The sequence below is a fragment of the Sceloporus occidentalis genome, unplaced genomic scaffold (assembly GCF_023333645.1).
Source record: "Sceloporus occidentalis isolate IW3139 unplaced genomic scaffold, rSceOcc1.0.p SCAF_3, whole genome shotgun sequence".
Lineage (NCBI taxonomy): Eukaryota > Metazoa > Chordata > Lepidosauria > Squamata > Phrynosomatidae > Sceloporus > Sceloporus occidentalis.
In genome coordinates, this window is record NW_028316983.1 from 55,190,356 (window position 1) to 55,217,180 (window position 26,825).

General features: G+C 40.2%; 2 protein-coding genes across 2 annotated transcripts in view; both read left to right on the forward strand.

The window, feature by feature from the left end:
• The first annotated feature begins 267 nt into the window (after positions 1-267).
• On the forward strand, positions 268-19,172 carry LOC149315949 (polymeric immunoglobulin receptor-like). Its single transcript, XM_089518570.1, has 7 exons — positions 268-304; positions 3,906-4,247; positions 6,133-6,453; positions 12,207-12,309; positions 15,329-15,450; positions 17,548-17,682; positions 18,962-19,172. The coding sequence occupies exons 1-7, from the start codon at positions 268-270 to the stop codon at positions 19,036-19,038; spliced, it is 1,137 nt and encodes a 378-aa protein (XP_089374696.1). The 3' UTR covers positions 19,039-19,172.
• A 1,881-nt stretch (positions 19,173-21,053) lies between these two features.
• PIGR (polymeric immunoglobulin receptor) overlaps positions 21,054-26,825 on the forward strand; it is a 39,730-nt gene continuing 33,958 nt past the window's right edge. The window contains exons 1-2 of the mRNA XM_089514476.1: positions 21,054-21,177; positions 22,173-22,313. The gene's annotated coding sequence lies outside the window, so the exon portion shown is untranslated. The remainder of the gene's footprint in view (positions 21,178-22,172; positions 22,314-26,825) is intronic.

Genomic DNA, 26,825 nt, shown 5'->3' on the forward strand with positions numbered 1-26,825 from the left:
ACTGGTAGGATTAAAGTTAGGATTAAAACATATAGTGGATTCAACATTCTAATGACATGGAAGCCACCAGTCACACTGACTCCAGCATTTGGAGGCCTTCAGTTCTTTATATGTGACTATAGGATTAGATGGCACTTTACAATTTTTTATTCCTCTTTATCTAAAAAATCATTTATGTTAATATCAGGTGGTCTGGAGCCTCCCCCATCTTTATCATCCAGTTGAGACGTTTCTACCCTTTACATATCTCAGCGTTCAGGCATAATGATGATCATCTTTCTTTTTTATCTGGTTCCGATACATGGTGAGTATCCAAAATTGGTGCCTTTTTTTTGCCCTTCATGTCATATCTTCTGTTCCATTAGTATGCATATTACAGGTATGGTTTCTGTTCCACTATCGATGACACTCAAAATAGTTGTGAAGGGGGAAAGGAATTCCCAAATTTACCTTGTTCACACTGGGCAGCCGGTGGCTTCCATTTCAGCTGGGTGTTGAATTTGCTTCAGATTTAAAAAAACAACACCTAAAATGCTCAACTCTGCCCTTCAAAAGGGCTGAGCACCTTTTATAGTCATTTTAAAGTTGAGGGTAAAATCTGGAGCACATTCAGTGTCCCACTGCCATGGATTGTCCTCCATGAGTACAGCTGTTTCCTTATCACCAACACAAACTGCTTGTTGTGAACTAAATATATCCTTGGTTCACTATATGGATAATATAATACAGTGCGCCCACACCAACTGCGGGCTTGCCATCTGCGGTTTTAGCTTCCATGAATGGTAAGCCCCAGGTTTTCCAATGGGCATGTGTACATGTGGTGACATGAGCAGGAGCATGTGCCCATTGAAAAGAACGGCACTTAAGTTCCTGCATTTTTTGCTATACACAGGGGCTCTGGAATGCATCCTCTTGGATGCATCCACACCGTATTCCTATTATAAAATATCAAAGACATGGTGGGATGACTATTGAGAGATGTTAAGGAGCAAAGTGGAAAAGCAGGTTTTCAACTGAACATTATATAATATTGTTATATAATAACCAAAATAATAACCACAGCTTATTTACACAACTTTAAAGTGGATGATGAAGACATGGAAACAGAAGGAAGATTTTTTGTACCTTGTTTATAAATAATAATGGAAACTGTAACCGAGAAATCAGAAGAAGACTAGGACTTGGAAGGACAGCTATGAAGGATAAGATCATCAAGTCTTATAAAGATATATCCTTGAATACCAAAGTTAGAATCATGCAAGTCATTGTACTCCTGATTTCTATGTATGGTTATGAAAGATGTACAGTGAAGAGTGATGACAGGAAGAAAATTAACTCATATGTAGCATGACTCTAAAGTAGAGTTCTACAGATACCATGGGGAGGGTATCTTTAGCAGGCTGGTCCCTCCTCTTCTGGCCATGCAGCAATTGGGCAAAGTCCAGGAAATTTAAAGTCCATTTATATTTCAACAAGGACTCCTCTTTTGCAATTCAATATGTCTCCATTCCTGTGAGGCCATTCCTCTTTGTAGGCAGAGGACCAAGTGCCCAAACTCAGTGGTATTCCCACACCGGGTAGCACCCGGTGCTGGGGTGCGGTGGGGTGGCCCTCCAGGTGGTGGGACATCCAGGGGAGGAAACACACAAGGGAAAAAAAACTGAGGTTGGACAGGAGGTTGAAATGGAGGACAGATCCTGAAAATGGTGAGGACCAAGTCTGGTTACCCTGACTAAAAACCACACATATAGATATAAAATAAATCCATGCTTCTCAGCCCTGCTCAAAATGGAGGATGGCTTTCTCCCATCTTTCTAGGGTGGGAGGGCTCAAATAAATTGATTCAGCCCAAAAAGGAGTGAAAAAACCCAGTGTCTTTTTGATGCGGGTTAAGTGGAGGAAAACCTTACCCCCCTTAGGAATCGGTTCCAAGTCGATTCCCAAGTGGAACCATAGTCGTTTAAGCCGGATCGTGATTTGACATGATCCGGTTTAAATCATAGTGGGAATGATCCCCTGGACTGATGAGAACCTTCACTACTCAGGACTTATTCTGTGCAAAATTTGCACCTTTTCATAGAAAACAGCAAAGAGGATGGCACAGAAATATTATTTGCTACAGAGAAAATGCTGCTTCTAGGCACAAAATGCAGACGAAAATCCTGGGCTGATGAGAACCTTCACCATTCTGGACTTATTCTGTACAATTAGCAAAACAACAAATAGAACAGTACAAAAATGTTATTTTTTTGCAGAGAAAATGCTGTCTCCTGGACATAAAATATTGCTTTCCATGGAGAAAAATGTGCAAATTTTGCGAAGAATAAATACTGAACTATGGGGTGAAAAGACAGTCCCAAATGGGTGGTGTGATGCCGCCCCTGAGAAAGCTGGATTGGGGCCACAGCAACGCACATTGCAGCCACAATCCAGCCAGCTTCCACCTCAAATAAGAGCATAAAAATTCTGCTCCTATTTGGGGCAGAAAAAAGCTGCTCCCTTGCCTTTACAGCTGGATTTTTGCTGGCTCTGGGGCAAGTGGTGTTTGAACGTCACGCCCACAAATCATTTGGAAGCTGGCCACTGTGTGACCACCGGTGTGGCTTCCAGGTGACTTGGCGGCGTTGGGTATCTAAATGCCATGCTCCTACGCTGCCCCCAAGCTAGTGCTTAGTGTGTTCAGGCTCTATAGCATTTTCTGTACAAGAAACAGCACTTTCTTTGCAGGAAACAATATCTGACGTCCTGATTATGAATTACAATGGTGTAAACCTGACACATGTAATTGCAATTCACTTATGGTCATTGTGCAGGTCAGAAATCTCTTCTGACCATGCAACAAACAAACCTCTCCCAAAACCTGCCTTTTAAGCAGTGCTGTCCCCCAACACAGCAATTTCCATGTTGTTGGAGAGTCGAGGGATGAGTGGGAACATGTCCAGCTCTTTTCTTGTAGCTGGATGCAAAGTGACAGGCACCTGCAGGAATGATCTACTTTAGATTTTAACCATGCTTTTCCAGAACTATTCTGAGTTGAATGGAAGTTATGCCATTGCTGAATCCTACTTTCGCATGGGCCAAGCTCCCATTCGCCTCTGTGTATCTGACCCACTTACTGGTCAGTCAAGCAGCTATCTCTACCTGTGCACACTGTTAAAGCTTTATTTGGTTAATTTAGGGGGGGATACAGACAGGCAGAAAGGAGTGCTGAGAAGCTGCCCCTTTCTGCCCCACATCATTGCCACATGGCACCGGCAACGATGCTCTCCAAAAAAGAGTCACGAAGGAGCCGTGTGCCATGCCGTTTAGAGGCCGAACATGAGGCACGTCATTGGTGAGTGCCCCATCTAAGTGCGTATGTGCCCTAAATGGCGCTGGGAAAGCTCCACATTCCCCAGCCTTAATTTTGGCTCCAGGCCACTGCAAAGCAGCAGTCTGTACCGGGCCTTAGTGGGCTGCATTTGGCCCCAGATAATTTGGTTATCACATGCTCACAGCCTCAGGGGAAGGCAATAGCAAACCTCCTCTGAAAAAATCGTGCCAAGAATACACCATGATAGGTTCACCTTAGGGTTGCCTTAAATTGAAAATGACTTCAAGGCACACAACAACAGCAACAACACTGGTGTAGCAGTAGTTAAATGCCTCCACAGCAGCCACTCACTCCAAAATCTGGGCTCAGGGTCAAGCATCCTTCTGATGTCACTAAAATGAGTACCCATCTTGTTGGGGGCAATTAGCTTATACACATTGTAAACTTTTTAGGGGGTGATTAAGTGTGCTGATAAGGGGTATAGAAATGTACTTGCTAATGCTATTGCTATATGTTATACTTCCAAGAGAAAATGATATTGTATAAGTTGTCTAACAACTCAGATAATGTGTTGATTGTTTCCCCCTTCTAGTTTCAGGCACATTATATGGGCCACGGCTGGTGATAAGTCATGTTGGAGGATCAGTGACAATCAAATGCTACTATTTAACCACTACAGCCAATAGACATGACAGAAAATATTGGTGCAAGGAATCCAACTTTCACCATAGGTCTTGCCAGACTATCACTTCCACAAATCAATTCACACTTCAAGACTATGAGGGAAGAGTATCCATGAAGGATAGCCCTCATAATGGGCTTTTACAAGTAACAATGGCACAGTTGAAGAAGAGTGACTCCAGTAATTACAGATGTGGCATTGGCAAATCAAACCATGGTTTATATGCTGGAGTGAATCTAACTGTCTGGGATGGTAAGCAACCTGTATTCATAGAACGAAGCAATGGGCTATTTTGTAAGGAAAAAAATAGCATACTGCAATAGTTATCTCTGTTAAATATAAAACTATTCAGGAAGGATTGTACCTACTTTCTTAAATTTACTTTATCCATGTTCAAATAAGAGACAAAATTCAGCTATATTTGAGAACTTTTAAGTGCATTGCAGTGGAAATTATGTACAAGATACTTTAAAATACTACAGTTTGGTGATATTTTACCCAAGCTGTATAATATATATACAAGGATATATTTAAGAGAATAAGAAACTATTTTTATGTTCATTCTTCTTTCTCAAATGTAACAAGATTTTTTTTCTTGCCTCAAACCAGCTAGTTCCCCATGTTAATAATAGTGTTAGTAATATTAGTGTTGCCAGTAGGTCTGTAGAAAAAGGTACAATGGGAATCAGAAACTTGGAGGTCTGGACTTCAGAATAAGGCTAAGGTACAGTTGTTGTTTGTTAATAAGTTACCCAAGAAGTAAGAATTTCTAGATATCATGAGTCTTATTATTATTAGAGAATTGCCTGCAGAGAAGGAAAAGAAGTAATGACTGTGATATTATTGCTGAACTTAGAGCTTAACCTTTAGAACTGTGCTATGAACAAACTAGACATAAAAATAGATCTAGAATTAAGCCCAGACTTTCTGTTTTGCAAAACAACAACAACAACAACAACAACAAAGGATCCTTGCATAAATCTCTGTAATAACTGCCCTGAAACTTGGTTCAAAACACTTTTTAGCAGAAATCTAGGGTAATAAAGAATAAGTTTCCAAATCTTCTTTTGTATGGCCTTTCTACATGAACCTTAAATAAGCAGAGCTCTTTGAAATCTATGGTATCTCTTCTCAGGAGCTCGGCAGACTGCCCCTAAGGGGCGGACTCAAGCTTCCCTTTTCCTAGTTGGATCAGGGCCACAGCAACCTCATGCTGCAGCCCCAATCTGGCCTTTCAAGGGCACAAAAAGGAGCTGCAAAAAGCGGCTCCTTTTTGTGTTCTCAAAAGGGTGCCATAGTTGTGGCAATGTGCCTGTATGGCACACCTTTGGCATCTGGACGCAGCGCTGGAAGCTTGCCATGACACTGCATCCTGTATGGAGCGATACACAGAATCAAGGCACCCTGGGAGTGGAGTCAGGCCTGTGCCGTGAGGAATGCTACACCCCAACTCTGCCCCCATGCCGGTCTTTCAGGCCAGTCTGTAAAAGGGCCTCACGTGTGAAGCCATTGACTACTAAAGAAACTTTCCATTTAAATTCCTTATGGTTCAGTGGGCAAATAATCTGTGTGAAAAATGTAGAGGAAGAAAGGTCATTTAAGAAATCATTAGAATTGCTAGGAGATAAGGACAAATTTTCCCCCATATGTACATCTGGATTACGTAAAAGTATATTTTCCCTCTCCTCTCCCCTTTCCTCTCCTCTCTTCTCCTTACTGTTTTCTTCTTGTCTGATTGGTATAATGTTATCCCCTTAATTTTCTCAAACAAAATACTTTCATATTATTGGCTTCATCCACACTGCAGAAATACTCCAGTTTGACACCATTTTAACTGCCATAGCTCAATGCTATGGAATTCTGGGAGCTGTATTTTGTTGTAGCATCAGACCTTTCTGACAGAAAAAGCTAAATGGCTCACAAAACTATAGTTCCAAGAATTCCACAGCATTGAGCCTTGGCAGTTAAAGTGGTGTCAAACTGGATTGTTTCTGCAGTGTGGATGCAGGCATTGTTATGTGTGTACTTTGGATTGTCTAGCAGGCAGTAGTTTTTGCTTTTATATATGTTTCAATTTGGTGAAAAATTAAAAAAGAGAAAGATTAATAAAATGTGATGGTCAATTTTCCCCAAACAGGTCCAAATCTGCCTAAATCACCGGAAATTTTTTGGGGTAAACTGAGCGGGTCAGTGATAATCCAATGTCCATCTGAAACTCCTGGGCTGAGAATGATGAAGTTGTGCAAACTGAGCAAATCGGGCTGTTCTCCCATAGGAGAAAGAAGAAAAGGCTGGAAGAAACAGCAAGATGTACGAATTAGTTTCACTATGAGAGAGAGCTCAGCAACTTTTAATGTCACTATAAATAATCTGAGAAAAGAAGACTCTGGAATTTACAAGTGTGGGACTGGAATAAACAGTGACTTGGGGAAAATGATACAACTTCAAGTCACAGAAGGTAAGCAAAGAAAGAAAACGATAGAATCATAAGTGTGGATCCATGAGAGAAATGGTGCAGGGAGGGATGAAACGTAAGGGACTAATGAGGAATGTTCTCTTTGGTGAGGTACAGATGACGCTAAAGTGCTGTGCTCATGCTGTGCAAGGGTTAGGGGACTGCGCAGCAACCGCATGGTCCCTAACCCTAGCATGTACTGGTGGTGACATAATGGTGGCGCCCTGTGTGCACTGGTGCCACCATTATGCCATAATGGATGCATATGTCCGCATGTCATGTTGTGCCAGTTATATCACGAGTATGCCATTGGTGCACTCAGACGTAACTGGTGCGGCAGAAAAAGAACCCATTTTTTGCGGGTTCTTTTTTCTGCGGAGCAAAGCCGCGTGGTTTGGCAGTTGTGGCTTCCCTCTGCATGAAAAAAGGCTGCCGTTGCTCCAAACAAAACTCCAAGTATGTACCAGGCCTTCCTTTTACCACTCCTCACTTTCTTCCACACTGTTTCCAGGTTCCATGGATCTGGATCTAGATACTGAAACTGCCTTAGCCATCCATCTGCTTGAGATATGAAATGCACAGTTTGAGTAAAGGGCCTACTTCTGTGGGGCTGTTCAGCCTCCATGATGGCTTTGGTAGGCAAAAAGTATGCCACCTAAGTGTGGTTATTGATTCTAATCTTCAAACCAATGGATAGTCCAGTTGGAGGGGGGCACAGATTAGTTGGCGGTTACCTGCACCAGGTGGTCACCTGGCCATTTCCACTTTAGAAAGGTTACCATCATTTATTTGGTTTTCTTCCAACAACATCAGAACATCTGCTTGCTGGGCACTGCATCTTGGGGGCACAGATTAGCTGGAGGTTACCTGCACCAGATGGTCATCTGACCCTTCCCTTTGTTTCCTTACAACAACACTGGAAAATATGGTATATCCATTTAATAATAATAATAATTCATATGGGGACATTTGCTTGCTGGCCATTGTTTGGTTTTCCATTCTTGTGAAATCACCCTATGAAATCACCTTATAGAATGGACAATGCTCCTTTGAGCCAAGAAAAAAACCCGGGAGAGGTGTATCGTGGAAAAGGGAGGAAATTAGCGATCTGAACTTCATATGGGGTGAAGTGAAGATACCGGAGCAACTGAAGCAGAGCCACAGAAATATTGAGATCTCTGAAAATATTGCTCAGGAGATATAAAAAAGGGCCTCAAGAGGACTGTAGAAGAGCTCTGGACCAAATACAAGTATATTCAGCAGCACTACTGGAAAGTGTGTGTTCACATTCTCAGAGTGGTAGTGGTACAGCCACCAAGCCCTTTTATGAGGAATTGCACATTTTTTTTCCCATGCAGATGCCACAATACACCTGAAGTTTGTGGCTTACAGCACATCAATAGTTTGAGTTCCATTAGTGCAGGCTTCTAGCATTCAGCAAGTGTATATGACACCCCTGGCCAATGGGGTCTGACAAACATTTCTCAAATACCCAAATTACTATGGATGAGAAGGAGATTGGTGCTTTAATGGGAGCTGGAGCCCTGGGTAGGTGTTTCAGATCTCTTTCGGGGGGGGGGGGGTCCTTGGTGCCAAGCAAACCAGCATCGTGCCTAGAGGGGTGCTTACTTCATGCAGTTTTAAACTTTAGGCGATGCTGATATTTCTGATTCCCAGGACCTCAATACCACCTTCATAAATGCTGTAGATCATTTCCCTAATACAACATTATGTGATGGGGTGGAATCTCCCTCATCTTCATCTGCAGCTAGTATATTCACTTGAGCCAACCTTCCACCAGGGATCACTTTTAATGCTCATGGATCCAGCCATGAAGAGCATGCACCATTTGAGGCTGGGGCTGCCTTGGAGGGGGCATCCACATCAAGCGATCCAGGTGACCAGCCTTTTTAATGACATGATATTTGATGACATGATATTGTATTTAAGCAAATAATATATATGGGAAACATCTACTAATGACTGATTTTGCTGATATTTGTATGTGGATATCCATATGCCCTCCCAATCATGTTTTCAGACTCTATTTGGCAATAGCACAGTAACAAGTTTTCCTAACTTTTGGATAATGTTTGCATCCCTATCATGTGCTCATAAATATATGTCCTTTAAAGAAAGCTTCTTGCTTTGCTTCTCTTAAATTTAGCCACATGTTTTCCCTGTATCCCACTCACGAACATTATTGGAGTGATGGAAGGGTACACATAATGATTGTATGTGCATTCTCTGTGCCTTTGTTTCTGATAGATCCCGTTTTGACTTGGGGTAAACTTCCACTCCAAATTTGTAATAGGAAACACCTGAGATTGAACAGAGGCTTGAATGGTCATGGAGGGAAAATCCTATCTGGGAAAAATACATTCAATTCCCCCATTGTCCCCTTCCCAAACAGCCAGCATCTTATCCTCTATGCTACACCAGCAGTTATTATCTATTGCAGTGAACCTTTGCTATGTTTTGCCATGCAGCTCACTTTGTTTTCCATGGCCACTGTTGTGGCTAACCATGCAGCCACACTTTCTCCAGCTGAAAGAACAAAGGAAAAAGGAAGCATGAAAATCATAGGGATGGGGGAATATCTTGAATATGTGATTTCTCATAGCAAGGAGATTAGTGCTTTGCTCACTTGGGAGGACAAAGAGTTGTTGTTGTTAACTGCTCTTGAGTTGATCTTGACCCATGGTGATCCTGCTGATGAGACATCTCCAAGAGCCTCTGTCCTCCACTGTTCTGCTCAACTCCTGCAAATTCATACTTGTGATCTCTTTATTTAAATGCATCCATCTTGCATGCGGCCTTCCTCTCTTTCTACCTTGAACATATGACAATGTAGGATGTGGATGCCAGGAGGGAAAGAGAGTGGCTTACCACCAGCACTGAGAAGGGAACCAAACTAATGCTCAAATTTTACCAGCATATGACTATGTCCTCATTACCATGTCTTCCTCCTGTATCTCTTCACAAGTACACCCACAAGGGCAAAGAAAGTGGACCATGGCATATGAAAAAATTCTACCCATTTCTCATCAGACCAGATGGATATGATAAAAACTTTCCGCCACTCCTCCCTGCATGGGTAAAGCCTCCAACAACAAAAATATCTGGGCTCCCAGGAGTGCCTACTGTTCCAGTTACTGGTGCCATCCCCTTCCAAGCAGCCAGATGACATCTTCACTGGAGACATTTCCTATTTACTCTTGCCAGCCTGCACTGAGCAATGCCTACTTACTTGCAGACCACAATAGACATTTGCAGTAAAGCTACCAATTCGGAGAAAAAAATCACCACAATTTTCATTTCAGCCACATGCTGTCTGTGAAGATGATTAGAATGGCAGAGGGAGCATGTGTGAGGAGTAAGGATACTTCCCAGGTAGGTATGTACCTCCCCATTTAGGCATATCTACCAAAAGAAGTGCATATGAATGGGACAAGAAAGGCTACTGGTTTATTCAAATCACTTCTGATGTACGTATCCAGAATGCATGCCAGGAATGAAGAAGAAGAAGAAGAAGAAGAAGAAGAAGAAGAAGAAGAAGAAGAAGCAGCAGCAGCAATGTAGGCATGTGACTGACAATAATCCAGTATAGTAAGCATATGGGAAAGATAAGGAATGCCTTTTTGCTCCAGACTGACATCTGGAAAGAAAATATATTGTTCCAAACCAAAGTGCATATGGATTACAACAGGTGCGTTTGATGCTAAAGGGGGAGCAAGGGTCAAATCAGGACAGAATACTATGAAATAATTCTGAATTATTTTGCTGCTGAGAATAGGGGCCACATTTCTCTTCTTTTCTCACCACTTTCCCCATCTTGAAACCCCCATATTCAACTTCTACTCTCTTTGTTATGTTCTGTCATTCAACATCCCATTAATCCTCCCTCCCTCCCTCCCTCCCTCCCTCCCTTGTCACCCAGAATTCCATTTGCTGTGGTCCTCCCGCTCACTGATTCCACTCTCTTTAAGTGTAAGGTTCTGTTGGTGAGAAATTTGGTGAGCTCTTTGAGGTGTCTCAGTGTGAATTTCTCCCACCACAGATTCCTTAATCTGTAAGAAAAGAGTCTTTGCAAAACTTAACTCATCCTAGGGCATGGGGCTGGCCAAGGGCATGGCTCGGCAACCTTGGGACCCACAGTGGTCTGTAACCTCACCAAATAGGTATGCGGTGTGTTTCCCAAACAAGAAGTGACTGGAAATTGACTTCTGATTTTTAAAAAACATATAAAAACATACTTTTCTCAAAACAAATTTCCAGAGGGTTATGGAAATACATTTTTCTTGCTTTTAATATATTCAGACGAATAAAGAGGGTCCAGTGCATCTTGTGGGCTGCGCATTGTCACTCTTGGTTTGTGGTGGTAGGATACCATTTTAATTGCAATCCACAGGGATGTACGTGCCAACCATTTCATTCTTTCAGTCTATTCTCCTGTCCCTGTTGGCTGAGGGTTTTAGCAACATAGAAATCTGTGTTATACCAAGTCAAGTATTGGCCCATCTAGCCCAGTATTGTAGCTCTGTCTGAAAGTGGAGCCTTAGGGTTTCAGGCAGGATCTTTCCAAGCCCTGGCTGAGCATCCCTGGTATGTCCTGGAGGAATCTCATTCAAGTTTTAACCATCCCTGAGCCAGCATAGATTCTGAAATCTGATGATATTGGGCTTGTTTAGAGTTTGATCCTGCAGTGTCAAAAATGTCACTTTCTGCTTCATATTTTTTAATTGAAATGTGTTCTGTGAAACCAAGCTGCCTCCAACAGATAGGATTGCATAGTATTGTAAAGATAAAGCTGCTGAAATGACACTCTTAAAATGTGTATTTAAAAATAATCATCAAATTCCCTTTCTTCTGAAATCCTTTGCCTGAGGAGACTATCAAATGGAAAATATTTCTTCCCAAAACAAGTAACTATTCCTTATCTTAACAATCCATCTGTAAAAGTGACAAGCTCTGTAAGTCTAGACTCACTCAGATAATCTTTTTAGCATAGTAATCAAAATCTAGCTTCATGCGGAGTACTCTCCATGGTGCTGCTAATCCCGAGTGTGATCAGTTAATGTTGGTGGAGACTAATTTGCCATCTTAAATTCAGCCCATGGTACCTGATTGGATTAGTGCCAGGTCCTCATTTGAAAAAGGAGACATGTATACCCGTTCTTGGAGACTTTTGGTTCAGTTGCCCATCTCAAGATGTAAATAATAGCACAAGTCATTTGGTGCTTGTTCTTAGATATTCTGACAGGAAGGCAGCTGGTGGTGTGGTTTGCAAGGTGAAATCACTGTTGACTGTTAAAGAATACTAGAGAAAGAGTTCACCTATCTGTTCTACCAGGTAGTATGGAATGGTGTTGGTCTAACTTCCCAATAAGGTTCAGGCACAGGCTAACAGTATTGGAAAGTGCATTTCTCTATGAACAAGGATGCCCTGAGTGATGCTGGCTTCAGCATCCTCCCTTTGATTGCTGTCTGCTGGAACCACAAAGCAAGAATGGGAAACCCTGTTCCCTAGACTGCTATGCCGTAGTCTCTGTCAGTTTTTCCTAGCAAACCCACCTCATTGGCTACAGTTTTTTTCTGAGATTTGCCTGCCAACTCCAAATAATATTATTGAGTCACAAGGCTGAAATTATTTTGAAAGTGAAAAGGAATTCTTCGTTATACAGAAAGTTTTTTAAAAGTATCTTATTTTCCCATTGCCTCCAATTACAGACTACTTTTGTGTTTTATTTAAATAGAATCTGTTTTTTCCAACGTTGTAAGTGAAACAGAAGCCCCATATGAGCCAGAAACATCTTCCGACAGGCAGGTGACACCTGCATTTGACATCTCTAAGGAAAGGTAACATGAATTATGTTTTTTACTATGTTAAGCACATTCTCTAACCCAATGGCAATTTTGATTTTATCTTAAATTTAAATTTCAAAATCTTCTCCAATCAGTCCCAAAGCAGACCATAATCACTTCAGGGATTACCCTACTGACCATTTTTTTCAGCTGTTCCTAGAAACAATTGAAAAAGTAGATTGAATAGCATATTGGAGAGTTGTGAATGGATCGTTATTATGTTTTTCAACATTAAAGAGCTACATTCTAGGTATCAGTGGGCTAGACTCAGACTCAGTTACGCTTATAACATATTGAAACTATTTTTCAGTGGTAGCCATGTTGGCCATACAGCAAAATAGAACAAAATCCAAAATCTACAAAATAGTGATATCTTTATGGGACCAATTAAATGCACAAAATACCTCACGCAATCCTGCAAAGGTTCACTGGCTTCTTCATCAGGCAAAGATATTAAAAATCATCTAGCAGAATTAAAATGATAATGTTAGCACCACAAGCCTGCATTTTGTCTCAGATGTTAGTTCTGTTGTCAGTTAAGATGGTCTGGAGTGATATCAATGTAAGTAAGACGCCACTCTTCTTCTTGACCTCTTATGATTTAAGTTATGACTTATGACTAACATGGGTCATTGATTACAATATGTCTCTGAAAGGAAAACTGCTGTAAGTGTGGATCCAGCCCATAGTTTGGAGCTTTGGTTTTACTGTTCAGAAAATACAAGATATTCCTTCATAAACCTTGATGTTGAGTTAAAAACTGACATTTTAAGCAGACAGGAGAAAGCACACACTACTGTGCACAATTTTAAATTCATATTCCCATTCTCCAAAATAACATAATTAAAAAGCAGAGCATGTTTAGATACTCTGTGAGGAAACTCTCCAGAAGAATTCTTTATTACAAGAAACAAGGATGAGCCAGTAGATGGCACTCCCTTCTTTCACCAGTGTTAATTTTATTCCATTGTTGGAATTCCATTTTAAGACAGTAAACAAAAAATAAGGCCCACAGAAATATCAGTTGAAAAATTATATCCAACCATTCCCAGTCCAAACATGGTTGCAAAGGGTCCTGTATCAACACTATAATTCTAACAAGCATCCAAGAGCAATTTCCCCAGTCATCTGGAAGTCTTGAATTTGTCACACTGTTAGCTTGCTTCCCACTGTCCTCCATGCTGACAATTAAGTAATGTTGCCTTGAACATTTCTTGTGATGGGAAAGAGAAAAAGCAAGATCCGGTCAGTGCTTCATGAAAAACAAGTGCCATTAGGGAGCTATTAAGGCCATTATTCTCTTCTTGTTCCTGGATCATTACTATTCTCCTGTTGACCTCGGCATAGGCTTTTTCCTGATTTTCTTGATCTTTGTGATTTTTCTTGATGACTGCTAATATCTTGCTGTAGTGCTGCTAACTGGTATGTGCTATATCTGATTCCTGATTTAACTTAGAAAAAGATGGATGCGTAACAGGCATACTAGCAAGTGAGAAAAGTGACTATTAGTACAAGGTAGTTGAGGCTGAGACCATAGTTTGGAAAAGGTACTTTTTTTGGACTACTGTCCCACATTTGTCCAAAATGGCAAATGACCATGCTGACAAAGGGATTTTGAGATTTATAGTTTTTTTTGAAAAATGACATTTTTCAAGCTCAGCTGAGACCCAACCACTATAAGTCCAATTGTAAGTGTGCCCCTTTCAGCCCTTAAATTACTAGAGGCCTGAATCATTTTTATAGACCTGTTGGTTCAATTATTGAATGGTGAGTTAATACTTAAGTAAATCTGATTCATTCACTGGGTCTACTCCTGTTGGGATTCTTAGGCTGCATCCTCACTGCAGAAATAATCCAGGTTGAACCAACTTTAACTGCTATGGCTCAATGGTATGGAATTCTGGGATCTGTATTTTTGCAAGACACTTAACCTTTTCTGTTAGAGAGTTCTGGTGCCACAATAAAATACAATTCCCAGAATTCTATAGCATTGAGCCATAGCAGTTAAAGTTGGTTCAACCTGGATTATTTCTGCAGTGCAAATGTAGCCACAGGAGGACACAGGCAAATATTATTGAAGACAGTTGAAGGCTGTACAGCAGAGATAATTTTTCACAATGTGCAGATCATTTTCTTTTATTCATTTTTGTATAGCTTAGAACCACTATGAAAACCAGAGAAATGTGTTTGACCAGGAACGATGGTGAGAGGAATATGCTCCACTTGGGGCAATGATGGTTGTACTGCTTCAGTGTCAATTCTTGGAGCTGGGGATTTCAGTCAAAATTTTTAAAGATATTGTCCAGGTCACCAACACATGCTGCAATTATCTGACAAAACAAGTCCACACATTCACCAGATAATCTTGAGAATGCTAATACTGTGAAAGTATTAAAAATTCTGCTAGCAACCCCCCCCCATGTCCCTATCTAAGCTACAGATCCTATAAGCTATGATACTTGAAATAGATTTATAAATACAGAAAAATGTTATAATACAACTCAAGTGATGTTATGGGATAAGCAATCATTCATTCTAATGAGGTTATTCCTTAGCTGTAATTTTTGAAGGTCCACTGATTTTTTTATCCCAGTTAGTAACTTGCTGTTTTAACCACTTTCTGCTGCTTAATATTTTGACTAATATGTGGGGTTTTTTGCTGTTGTTTATTCTATTTTATGTTAGAGAAGGATGCTTTAACTTGTGACACATTATTTACTTGTTTTATTGTGAGCTGCTTTTTGGCTGTTCTCTGATAAGTTAGGATATAAATATTTTTCTATTAAATCATTTTTTTAAAGTACTAATTGCCAAAACTTTGAAGAAGTTTTCAAGAAGCAGGGAAAAAATGATGAGAAGGGACTGGTTTCATAACAGCCAGATGGGTCGTATTTTTTCTCCCTAGTGCCAGCCAGGCACATGTTTGTTTGTTTTTTGCTTCTAAATGAAATGAGAGTTTATATAGGATGATTGCCAAACCTTGTTTCAACCCTTATCCTGTTTATGATTTCAGAGCTACACAAACTAAGCAAAATCTACTTTCAATTGTAATATCAATTCCTCTTGTCCTTCTTCTGGTTCTTGCTGCCATTGCTATTACTGTGTTTATTAAGATAAGGCAGCAAAGGAAGGATGGTAAGTTAAATTATCAATATTCTTATTCACGTTTGCACATTTGGCTTGTGTTAGAGCAGGAACAATTTGACCCAGGATAACCCATATGCATAGTTGCACTGTAGTTTGCAGTAGTGGTATGGTTTTCAAGGTGGCCAGAGCTTCTAAGAACATTTTGAGCAAGAACATTTATCCATTTATCCATGAAATCAGTCAGTCTGTTGGAATCACATGTATCTGTTCAGTGGATTCACAGGTCCATTGTCTATCATATGTAAATCTACAGTGCTATAAATAAATAAATAAATAAATAAATAAATAAATAAATAAATAAAATCAACCGCAAAGTCCATACAACAACAGTGCACTGGAATAACAAAAACAAAATTTTAATTTCAGAACATATATAGAATAGTAGTAGAAGATGAAGAACTTGTTTGCTGGAGGAGCAAAAAAGTCATAAATTTTAACATGGGCCTTCATAACTAAGCCATAGAATACATCCAGGGGTAATTGTACTGGCCATATAGCAAATCCAATCAAAAATCCACCAAACAGTGGTATCTTTATTGGCCAACCAAAATGCACAGTATACATGTTACAAGCTTTTGATGCTTCACTGGCTTCAAAAGAATGATAGTGTTGGAAGGGGCCTTGTGGCCCATCGAATCCTGCCCCCTGCACAATGCTGGATCTCCAAATAAAGCATTCCTAGCAAATAGCTATCCAAGTTCTTTTTGAAGATGTCCAGTCCTCCATCTTCCTTGTGAGTACCAATCTCACTTCATCTAAAGAAAGCATTCAGAGCAAGTTCTTAGCAGAAAACCCCAATCTCTGAGGATGGCTGTAGGAGAAGTGGCATTCTTCATGATACCCTGATGCCAAGCCCCATGGTGTTCTAAACATGAACAATAGAATCTTGCATTCAGTTCAGTGGGCCTTCCTGTCAGCACGAGTTTGTTTCTGTTCCCTCTCCCCCAGCAGATGTGACAAACAGAGGGAGCTCAAGCCCATATAAGTCAGTGGATGGCGACTTGCCTGCATCTGTGTGCCCTTGGATATGCACCACCATTGCCTAATATGAGGATGGGGCGAGCTGTCTAAGCTCCAGTCTGCAGATGGCTAGCTCATGTAACGTGGCAGGCTAACTTTACCACAACCCCCCCCCACACACACACACCCATATGCTATGTGTGTAGTAATTATCTAAATACTGATTCAGTAGGTTCATGCAGTCTGCTCTACCTGCATTTTAACTCAACTAAAATTTCCCAACTTTGTGCAAAGGTAGTTTAATCCACACTGGGCATAAAGCAAGTCTGGAAACTACTGTGGCATGTATGATAATTGCAAGGACTCCCTTTTCCTGTAAAGAGTGTAGCTGATAAATCATCAAAACTGAAAGAAAGAAGATGTAGGTGTCTAGGAGCAGTGCCAGTTCCAGGCATATTGTACACCCGGTCCTAATTTGCACACCTTGTTCTAAATGCAGTTACATTTCATTCTGATGTCAGCCAAAAACAGTGCTAGTTCCTTAGTTCTGTCTTCACACCTGTTTCTTAAATGGAATAAGATTCCCTTAAAGAAAAACAAAGCTCCCATCTCAAGGTTTGTTAGCTCATTCTGAAGTTCCCTCTCTGCAAAGGTAGGCAACTTAAAAGAAGTTTTGTTCTTTGTTAAGCATTAGCTGGCAATATGAAAAGAAGGAGGTCCTTTTGCTCAATTTAATGTGAGAGATTTTACTGTCAATATGAGACCAAAATGGCAAGATGATGATGATGATGGTTGCGGTTTCTCTAATTTATGCAAAAATTTACTTTGCATAAAACTCTTGCCTTGGCACAAAACGAATATATTTTCCTTATTGTGAAGCATACACAGACAGACAGACAGATGTATGCATGCATTCATGCGCATACAGAATAAGCAGCATAGGTAAGACACAAACAACTTATCCCATGTTACTACCTTTACTCCAGTGCAACTGTTAATACATTTCTAGTACTGCACATTTTACAGAACTGAACACAGATCACATGTGGAAAAGGTCAAAATAATACATTGTTATTTCAGTGGTTAGTAACAGCCAATTTAACCACCACCTATTGTTTTTAAAAGCTTTGGGTGATGTTCTTGCAAGAAAGCCTGAGGGGGAAATGGCACTAGCAGCCCCAAAGCATTCAGAGGAGCAACCCAAGGAGGAAAACCAAGCTTCAATGGATGAAGGAGAGCCTGATCTAGATCCAAACAAAGGTAGAGCTTCTTTCAGCCTATGTGACTTAAATATCTTTCATTAGAATGACATCTATTAATCTACATCAAAAAGTTGTTGTACATAATCCTTTGTGACCTAAGTTACAGGTTAAAACAACAGAAAAGGTTAAAACAGTTCAAACCATGTTTATATATATATATATAGTTTAAGAGTGATAGGTTTAAGCCTCAAAGGTTTTAATAAAAAAAAATCTCCTCTCTTTTCTTCTTCTCCTTTCCCCACCATATCCATCAAAAGAAAGTGGACTGTGCCCTGAAAAGCTTATGCCAAATTTTCTTTTCTCCGGTTAGTCTCAAAGGTCCTACTGGATTCTTTTATATTTTAATGCTACAACAGACTAACACAGCTATTTCTTGGAATGCTACTACCTTTTCCATTATTACTGATTTCAAAACAGCTGCAAAACACAATCCCGTTCATGACATACTTAATGTGTTAACTTTGTTCCTTCAAATCTTCCATTAATTTAAAGCCCAAGGTTAAAATATCTAGTGGTTGCCATTGAATAACAGCTTTCGAATAGGGATGGGAATAATGTGGCTCTTCAAGATTTTACTGGACTGCAGCTCCCAGGATTCCTCACTATTGACTATGCTGGCTAAGGCTTCTGAGATTTGCCATCTGACAACACCTGAATGGCCACACAATTCCCATTCCTGCTTTACATTATTAGCATGATATGCAGCTTAACAGATATTAAAGTTTTCTTTAATATACTGGCATATTGTGTTTTTAAAAAGCTATATTTAGAATCTAGAGCTTTAGAAAATTACAAAATGTGAATAAGTTTCTTTAAAAAACTACTTTGTTTTGTGAGATAGGGGTGGTAGTGGTCAAGACATTGTTTCCCCAGGCATTTCTGAGCACTTAAAGAAAATAATTCCAAAGTAGTTCCAAATAATTATTACACTGAGAAAAAGGATGGGAGAGAAGCGGGATGCTCCAATCCTTATTGCGTGATTGCACAAAGATTATCACATGATGTCCCACAACGTCTCACTCATCCCGTCCTTCTCTCATCAATGGAGTGGAATAGTCCTGTCACTTTTCATTCACGGGAAACTACTATTAATGAAAAGTGACAGGACCATTCCACTTCATTGCTGAGAGGAGGCTGGGATGAGTGCAGTGTCGCGAGACATCATGTGATAATCTTCACGTAATAAGGACGGGAGCATCCTGCTTTTCTCTCGTTCTTTTTCTCAGTGTGATAATCTCCTTTGTGATGTTAACTCTCTCTCTCTCTTTTTTTTTTAGAAGCCACAATGAAAACTGTCTATTGTTTGATCAGCAATGAATATGCTGGACCCAGAGCCTCAAAGGAGAGTGACTGAGGACTTTATCACAGAAGGCTATAAAAATGGAATTTTAACAGGATAAAAGTGTCTTTGGCTGGTACTTATTGTACAACGCTGTGTACGTCCTGCTGCCACCTTGCATTCTATTCATTACTGTAGTGCACTTTTTCATTCACGGGCAAAATCTGTCAATAGGCTCTCAATCTCGCTGCTGTTCCATTACTGCCTTCATGCAATAGGTTTCTTCCTCTGCAGTTCTACTGCAGTTCTGCTTCTCAGGCAATTGTGTGGTGTGACTGGGCCTGATTCTGCTCCTCTCTCACTTCCTCATAGTGATTATGGCTGCCAACAACTTCCCAAAGCCAGCTGCTGTGTGCACATTCACATGTCAAAACATGCCAAAATATAGTTCATTTTTTAAAATAGAAAAATGGAGGTAGAAACCTTAGTTTCTATCAGTCCATTGGTCCTCTCTTTAGGTTCCCCCTAATGTGGCCAAAATGTGGTATCTGACATCCAGAAAACATATCCAGGGGTAGCCATGTTGGCCATGCAGCAAAGTACAATGACATTTAAAATCCACAAAACAGTGATATCTTTATGGGATCAGCTGAAATGCACAAAACACATGTTGCTAGCTTTCAAAGCCGCACTGGCTTCTTCGTCAGGAAAACATGTTAAAAATCATATGGGAGAAAAAAATATGACAACATTAGTCACAAGTCTGCATTTTTTCAAGATGTGGCTTGACACACACACAACCATAGTCAGGGTGCAGTGGTTATTATATAGATAATAATTACTAGCTTTGCTTGTATTTCTTTATTTCTGTGAGTTTGAGATTTAGAAAAGCTATTTTTATAGCCACAATATTTGTGAGTTTTTTCCTTAAGTAATGTGTAAGGAGTAGTGAGTTACAAATAAGAAACAATATTTATATATGCTATGTAAGAAAGAAAATAAGTTCAGAACACATAGGCGGGATACAGACCGCCGCTTTGCGGCGGTCTCCTGCCGGCGCCATTTGCTCCGCGAGGGAGCCGCAGCAGCCAAACCGCGCGGCTTCCGCGCGGAGCAAAAAAGAAGCTCCATTTCGGAGCTTCTTTTTGCGGCGCCTTTATGACGTCGCGAGGCACCGCTGGCGCATTCGCGACATCATAGGCGCCGCGACACGTCTGGACGCTATGCATCCAGTACGTAAACATGGCGGCCCCCATGTGGAAGGGGCGCCGCCATGTTGTACGTATTCTATACGTACTAGGGTTAGGGGGTGCGGAAGCACCGCCCCTTCCTAACCCTAGTACGTATAGAAGACGTACTATATGGCAGTTTGTATCCCGCCATAGTTTTCATTCAAATCTGTATGGATGGAAATATTTTATACATTTAAGAAAGACAAGATCTCTTTATGAAATATTAATGTAAAGAATAAGAAAGAAGGCCTACTCTTGTATGTGTGACAATTTTTCTAAGTTTATCTACAAGAATGATCAAGCTCTAGTTGTTTGAAAAGTGAAGTTATGCTTGTTTTATTTCTGTTGAGCAAGAATAAAAGCTAAGAGATGATTTTCAAAAATTCCTTGTCCATCTGGTTCTTTCTTTCTTTCTTTCTCAAAATCAAAGAATGAAAATTTCTTTTTCCCCCTGACAAAATCAAAGAATGAAAGAGGTTAAATTCTAGATATATTCCTTAGCTTCTGTAGTCAGGGACTGTAAACAATCAACTTCAATTTGATTCTGCCCAGTGGCATCACTAGGATTGGTGTCACTTGGTGTGGGCGACTGCAAAAGGCTGCTGGGGGGGGGGGGCAGTGGTGACCTACCCTGCCCTTTCTCCCTTCCTTCTACCCCACTTGCCCATCTGCCCATCTGCCCATCACCTGCCAGACCCAGAAAGGGCTGCCAGGGGGTTGGGGTGGGTGGACAGCCAGGCAAGCAAAGCAGTGGGAGGGGATGGAAGCAGGAGGAGGGCTTCTCATTTGGGCTTCTCTGTGGCCTTGGCTCTCTCATCCAAGAGAGCCCAGAAAGCAGAGATGGAAGGACTGGCACTCGCCCATTCAAGCTTTTCCACAGCCTTGGCTTTGTCAGCCAAGGGAAAAGAGGAAGAGAGAGAACACTGCAGAAGTAAAAAGAGAAGAGGAGTTACCAGTCCTGAGTTAGGCTGGACTAGATGATGTAAACTGCTTCTACTGCTTTGGGAAAGGTCACAGACAAAGGGAGCAAGAAAAGAAAGAAATCTGTGCTAATCTCTAATCTGTAACACTCTAATCTGTTACAGTCATTATGAATTCTGATCCTGTCCTTTGGGGTGTTATGCCACCCTTTATTAATTGTTCCCCATTCCCTGCACAATCTGCGCTCCTGACAGTAGTGGTACCATGTTTCACTCAGCAGCTTATGCTGCAACCCAGAGAGGGAAAGTAGCATTTAATTATTTAAAGAATAGTGTGATTTGTGTGCTGGAGTAGTGTTATATCTGCAGCAGAAATAATATCTGTAGGAAAATGATTTTTAAAAAGTTTTTATTTGAATATAAGCCACCCTAAGAGGTGAAACAAATTCACCTGATGTGGTGAAAAATTCATTTTCTAAACAACTATGCTCCATAGCAAAATATTTAATGAATGGAATATTACACATCCATAGGTGTTAAATATATTTAAAATGTATTCAGTGGGCTTTAACAAATACATAGATAAAGTTCAGTGGATACAGTTGTTTTATTTAGACTCTGGACTTCATGGTCTAAAGGTGTCTCCCCTTTAGATGATAATAAGTATTCCTTTGTTTCAAATTATTGGTAAGGCATTTGAAGGACCTGTTGTTAATTCACTCTTGGTCTTCTATCGCAAAGTGCTGATCTGAATTCACTCCAAATCAAGTATGTCCTGGGATCCACATCTCCCCTAATGATGATCACAAACCTGATCGTGGCAGATTTCATCGGTTTGGTAATTACATATCAGTGCTCATTTTTGAAAGTATTAAAGCACTTCTGTAACATTATTTGTACAGGTTGCTTATGTTTAATGTTAGTTAGATGATCAAAAGGTATATAGTCCTGAGCACCTGAGTGAGATGATATTCCTTTAAGAAGTCTCCACAGGTGGATGGATGTACAGGGTTGGAGCTAAGAGGAGGTCTTAAATTACTTTCATTTCTTGTGCCAGCTCTACTTAGGGAATCCAAGAACAGAGACACGGAAAGAAGTGTCTCAGGGGTCAGGATTCCCCTCCTTTGGACATACCAGGAGGATTCAAGTGACAAAAAAAGAGAATTTGTTCCCTTGACCTACACAACTAACCGGGAGTGTGAGTAATGTTTATTTACTATTGCTGCATTTCTACCATGATCTCACAAAACAAAAACAAAATCCCAAAGAAAAATGGGATTTGCTTTCATATTCTTTCATGTTTTTTAAATCTAGCCCCTGTACTTAAGAAATTTCTAGAGGGGTGCAATCCGGACAAATATCAAGGATATTAGAATTGGTCCAAATATCTGCTATGCAATTACTTCGAAAATTTTCTTACATTCTAAACCCATCAGTTTATCATGGGTCCATGGCAGCTTTTCGAATCTCATCACAGAACACATTTTTATGAATATCTCAGTCAATTGCTTTACTTGAGGTCAAATCCCACTGACTTTGATATAATTTACTTTTGAGTAAGTGCCTTTAGGAACTCAGCCTACGTGAATATTTTACAAACAGATATAAAAGAACAAATGCCTTCTTAAGAAGACAATAGATTTTATAGGCCAATAACAGTTGTTGTTTTTGATGTTGTTGCTGTTGTTGTTTCTGTGTATGCATCTGAATGAGTGCTGGAACAGTGACTGAAGTCCCCCCCCCCCACCGCATTGCTTTAGAGCAGTCTTTTCCTAACCTGGCACCTTGCAGAAGTGTTGAACTACAATCTTCATAATCCACAAACACCATTCTGTTCCTGGGGGAAAAATGTCACTCTGAAGGAGGGAAGCAGCCCAGGATTAGACAGGTTGCCTGATGCAAGCACTGTGCTACATGAGTGATCAAAAGAACTACTATAAACTTTGGACTACCTCAAAAGCATTAATTTTTTAAATTTATTTTCTACAGAAGCAGAAATCTTTGCTGTGAGCAGAATTCAAGAATGACAATAACAAAATCTAATTAATGGTACTATTTTTTTTTTTTTAAAAAAATCCTCTTTTGAAATCTTTAAAATGTTTTGGCAAAGTAAGAATTTCATTCAAGTCATATCTCAGTAGCAACTTGTGATGATGGAAGGTACTAAAAAGACATCACAGGGGACAAATTAGATCATATGTTAAATGCTAAGGATACCCATAACAAAAGTGATGCCTTTGGGCATAACTGATGTTTTTCCACCCCCTTTTTTAGCCTCCATGCAGAGGAAATTCAGTTTAGTTATAAAACTGAATTACTCACATTTGGGCATCAGTCTGGATTGGGCCTCTCAGTGCTCACTTTTGAATAAAAAGGAAATGTTCTCATAGCTGAATGTTATGCATTGAATGTACCACCTAGTTCCTTCTCTTCTCCTCTTCCTTATGAAGGAAGATCTGCTACACAGTTCTCCATGGATCAACCCTTCCAACCCAAACCACAATGGCTACACACAGGGTATCTGTGGATTCCATAGAATGGTGTGTGCAAAACAAGAGGCAGAAGATGGGAACTGTTGCTATTTACCATACGCTTACTGTCAACATACAGTGATCTTATGAGTGAGAGACCTCCAAGATTTCCAACCCTGGTCATCTCTTGCAAATTCAGGACTACAGCTTCTTTGATTGAATCAATCCACCTATATTCCATCTGTAGTCTCCTCCTTTTCCCACTGCCTTCTCTTTTACCAAGCATTATTATGTTTTCTAGTGAGTCATGTTGTCTCATGTAATGTCCAAAGTACAACAGTTTCACTTTACTTATTTTGGCTTTTGGTGAGAATTTAGGCTTAATTTGCTCTATGGCCCATTCATTTTCTTTTTAGCAGTCCATATTATCTGTAGAACTTTCTGCAGCATCACATTTCAAAAGAATAGGTTTTTTTCCTCTTGCCCCCCCCCCCCCCCCCAATTATCTCTCTTCTTTTTATATTGTTACAGGCTTGGTAGATGAAGGGAATGCTGTGGATTTTAGTAAGGCCTTTGACAAGGACCCTCATGACATTCTTGCAAACAAGCTAGTAAAATGTGAGCTAGACAATGCTACTGTTAGGTGGAGCAACTCAAAGGTTGCTCACTAATAGCTCTTTTTCATCCTGGAGAGAAATGGCTGGTGGGGTACCACAGGGTTCTGTCCTGGACCCAGTGCTATTCAACATCTTTATCAGTGACTTGGATGATGGAATAGATGGCATGCTTACCATATTTTCAGATGACACCAAATAGGATCTGAATTCAATATGACCTTAACAGATTATACAAATGGGCCCAAACTAACAAAATGAATTTCAACAAGGAGAAATGTTAGGCAGTAAAAATGAAATGCATAGATATAGGGTGGGGCACACCTGCCTTGACAACAGTACATGTGAAAAGGATCTAGGAGTCTTAGGAGATTAGTGCACCACCTTTCATTGCAGCATTAGGCACAGGATGTAAACATACAGAGATGGACTGTATCATACAGCTCAGTCACCGGGCATTACTCATCCCGTACCAATCTGGGCTTCTCCTGGACCTTTTATTAAATGGGATTTTCTCATTCTTTAAAGGGTCCTGGAGAAGCCCAGATTGGGTACGGGATGAGTACTGCCCAGGGATGAAGTTGCGAGATACAATCTGTTCATGTGCATTTACATCCTGTGCCTAGCATGGGAATGAAAGCTGGTGTGCTAATCATTTTAGTAGGCCACAAACTGAATATGAGTCAGTGGTGTGATGCAGCAGCTAAAAAAGCCAAAGCAATTCTAGGCTGCTTCAATAGAAGTATAGTGTCTAGATGAAAGTAATAGTGCAAGAGATGATACGATAACCATGTTTAAATATTTGAGGAGATGTCATATTGAGGCTGGAGTAAGCTTGTTTTCCGTTGGTCCAGAGACCAGGGAGATTACTACATGCATCTTTTAAACTGTATTCATCCATTCCTAAGGCTCCACTTGCCACATCACATTCCAGTCTAATATAGGGAGTATGTGTATATAATATTAAGAATGAACAGCTTTTGCAAATAGGAGGAAGACAGGTGGCTTTATACACTTCACAGAAAAATCTAGATATTTGGTTTTTGTGGGTAAGATGAGAACAGGGTGATGTGCATTTCCCATCTGGGGATACTCAAGGGAAAGGAGGGGCATGAGCCTCCCCTTGCCTCTTTGCAAGTTACCATAGAAGTACAGAAACATGGCATATGTTCACAATACTCTCAGTTTTCATATATCAGCATGAAGTTCCCCATAAATGTACAGTTGTTCACAATTTTAATTTTGATTCTAGGTCAAATTACATAATATGTCTAAGCTTCCTGTACAATTTGGATTTTGTTAAACATTTGTGAGTATGTCTCATTGATCAAACACACTGATAAACTGACAGCAGCTAAGCTTTAGTTGTGGTTAGAAGCATTAATAACATTAGAACTGCATCTTTTGTTGGCATGTAAATACAAATCCATTCTAAAATCTTGTATTTGAGGGCAAATTAATAACACCCAGTTTGACACAGGATGGCTGGAAAAAGGTGTGCTGCTGTATTTATTACAGCTGAGCCAGAATAACGTAGTGGTTTGACTATTGTACTATTATTCTGTGGGAGCAGGTTTTGAATCCCTCCTCAAACATGGAAACCCACTTGGTGACCTTTGGCAAGTCACACTCTCTCAGCCTCAGATGAACGCAATGGCCTTCCTTCTCCAAACAAATGTTTCTAAGACAAACACACGGTGGTAGAGATGTCATATGTCAGAGTCGAATGCAGGTAACAATAACAATAAAACTGACTTGTGAAACCTAGTGAGCTAAAATGGGAAAATTTTGGTAGCCTAGATTTTTTGATGGAAACAAATTAAACTTTAGTGCCAGCAGAGATGACATACATTTTACTTGGATTTCAAATATCTACTACAGTTGCCCCTCTGTTTTTACGGACTTGGAGTCTGCATCCCTCAGAAGGGGACAAAATGGGGGGGGGGGGGGAGGCATCACCATTCAAGCCAATTGGGGATTTTCATTGGAGGGGGGGGGGTCAGGAACGGATCCCCCATCAAAATGGAGGGCTGACTGTAGTTGCTTAGAATTGTGGTGTGAATTTGTGTTTAATGAGCTTAGAAGATATAAAGCAAAACTGATGTAATCTGTATCACAACTAACTCTCAAACTGGATAGATTTATCTTCTTGCTAACATCCACAGAGCACGTCATTGTGCTTTGACTTTTTAAAACAAACAATTTTTACAACCAAATTTTATCATCCTGCATAAAAGGTGTAGCTTTTCTTTGATGATAAATACTGGGGGAAAGGTGCTCAGAAAACAGCCTTCATCTTCTTTAACATATATTCAACAATAAAAAGGGCTAAGATTTCACCACTGCTTTTATAGGCTCCATTATTTTTCCAAAGTGCAATACTTATCTAAAGTAATAGTTGAGTGATAAGCCAGCAAGGGAAAAAAAAGAAAGAAACAAATGCATCAATTAATTAAACTAACTAGATTGAAAGGAAATGGGTTTTCATTAACTCTTTTCATAAATTGATAAATAAGAGCCATTTTTCAATAAAGTGATTATTCTGTTAATAATTTAATTCCCTTTTGTAATAAATTCCAACTTCAGAGTCACTTCCCATCACTTGCTTAGCCACTTTGTTGCTCA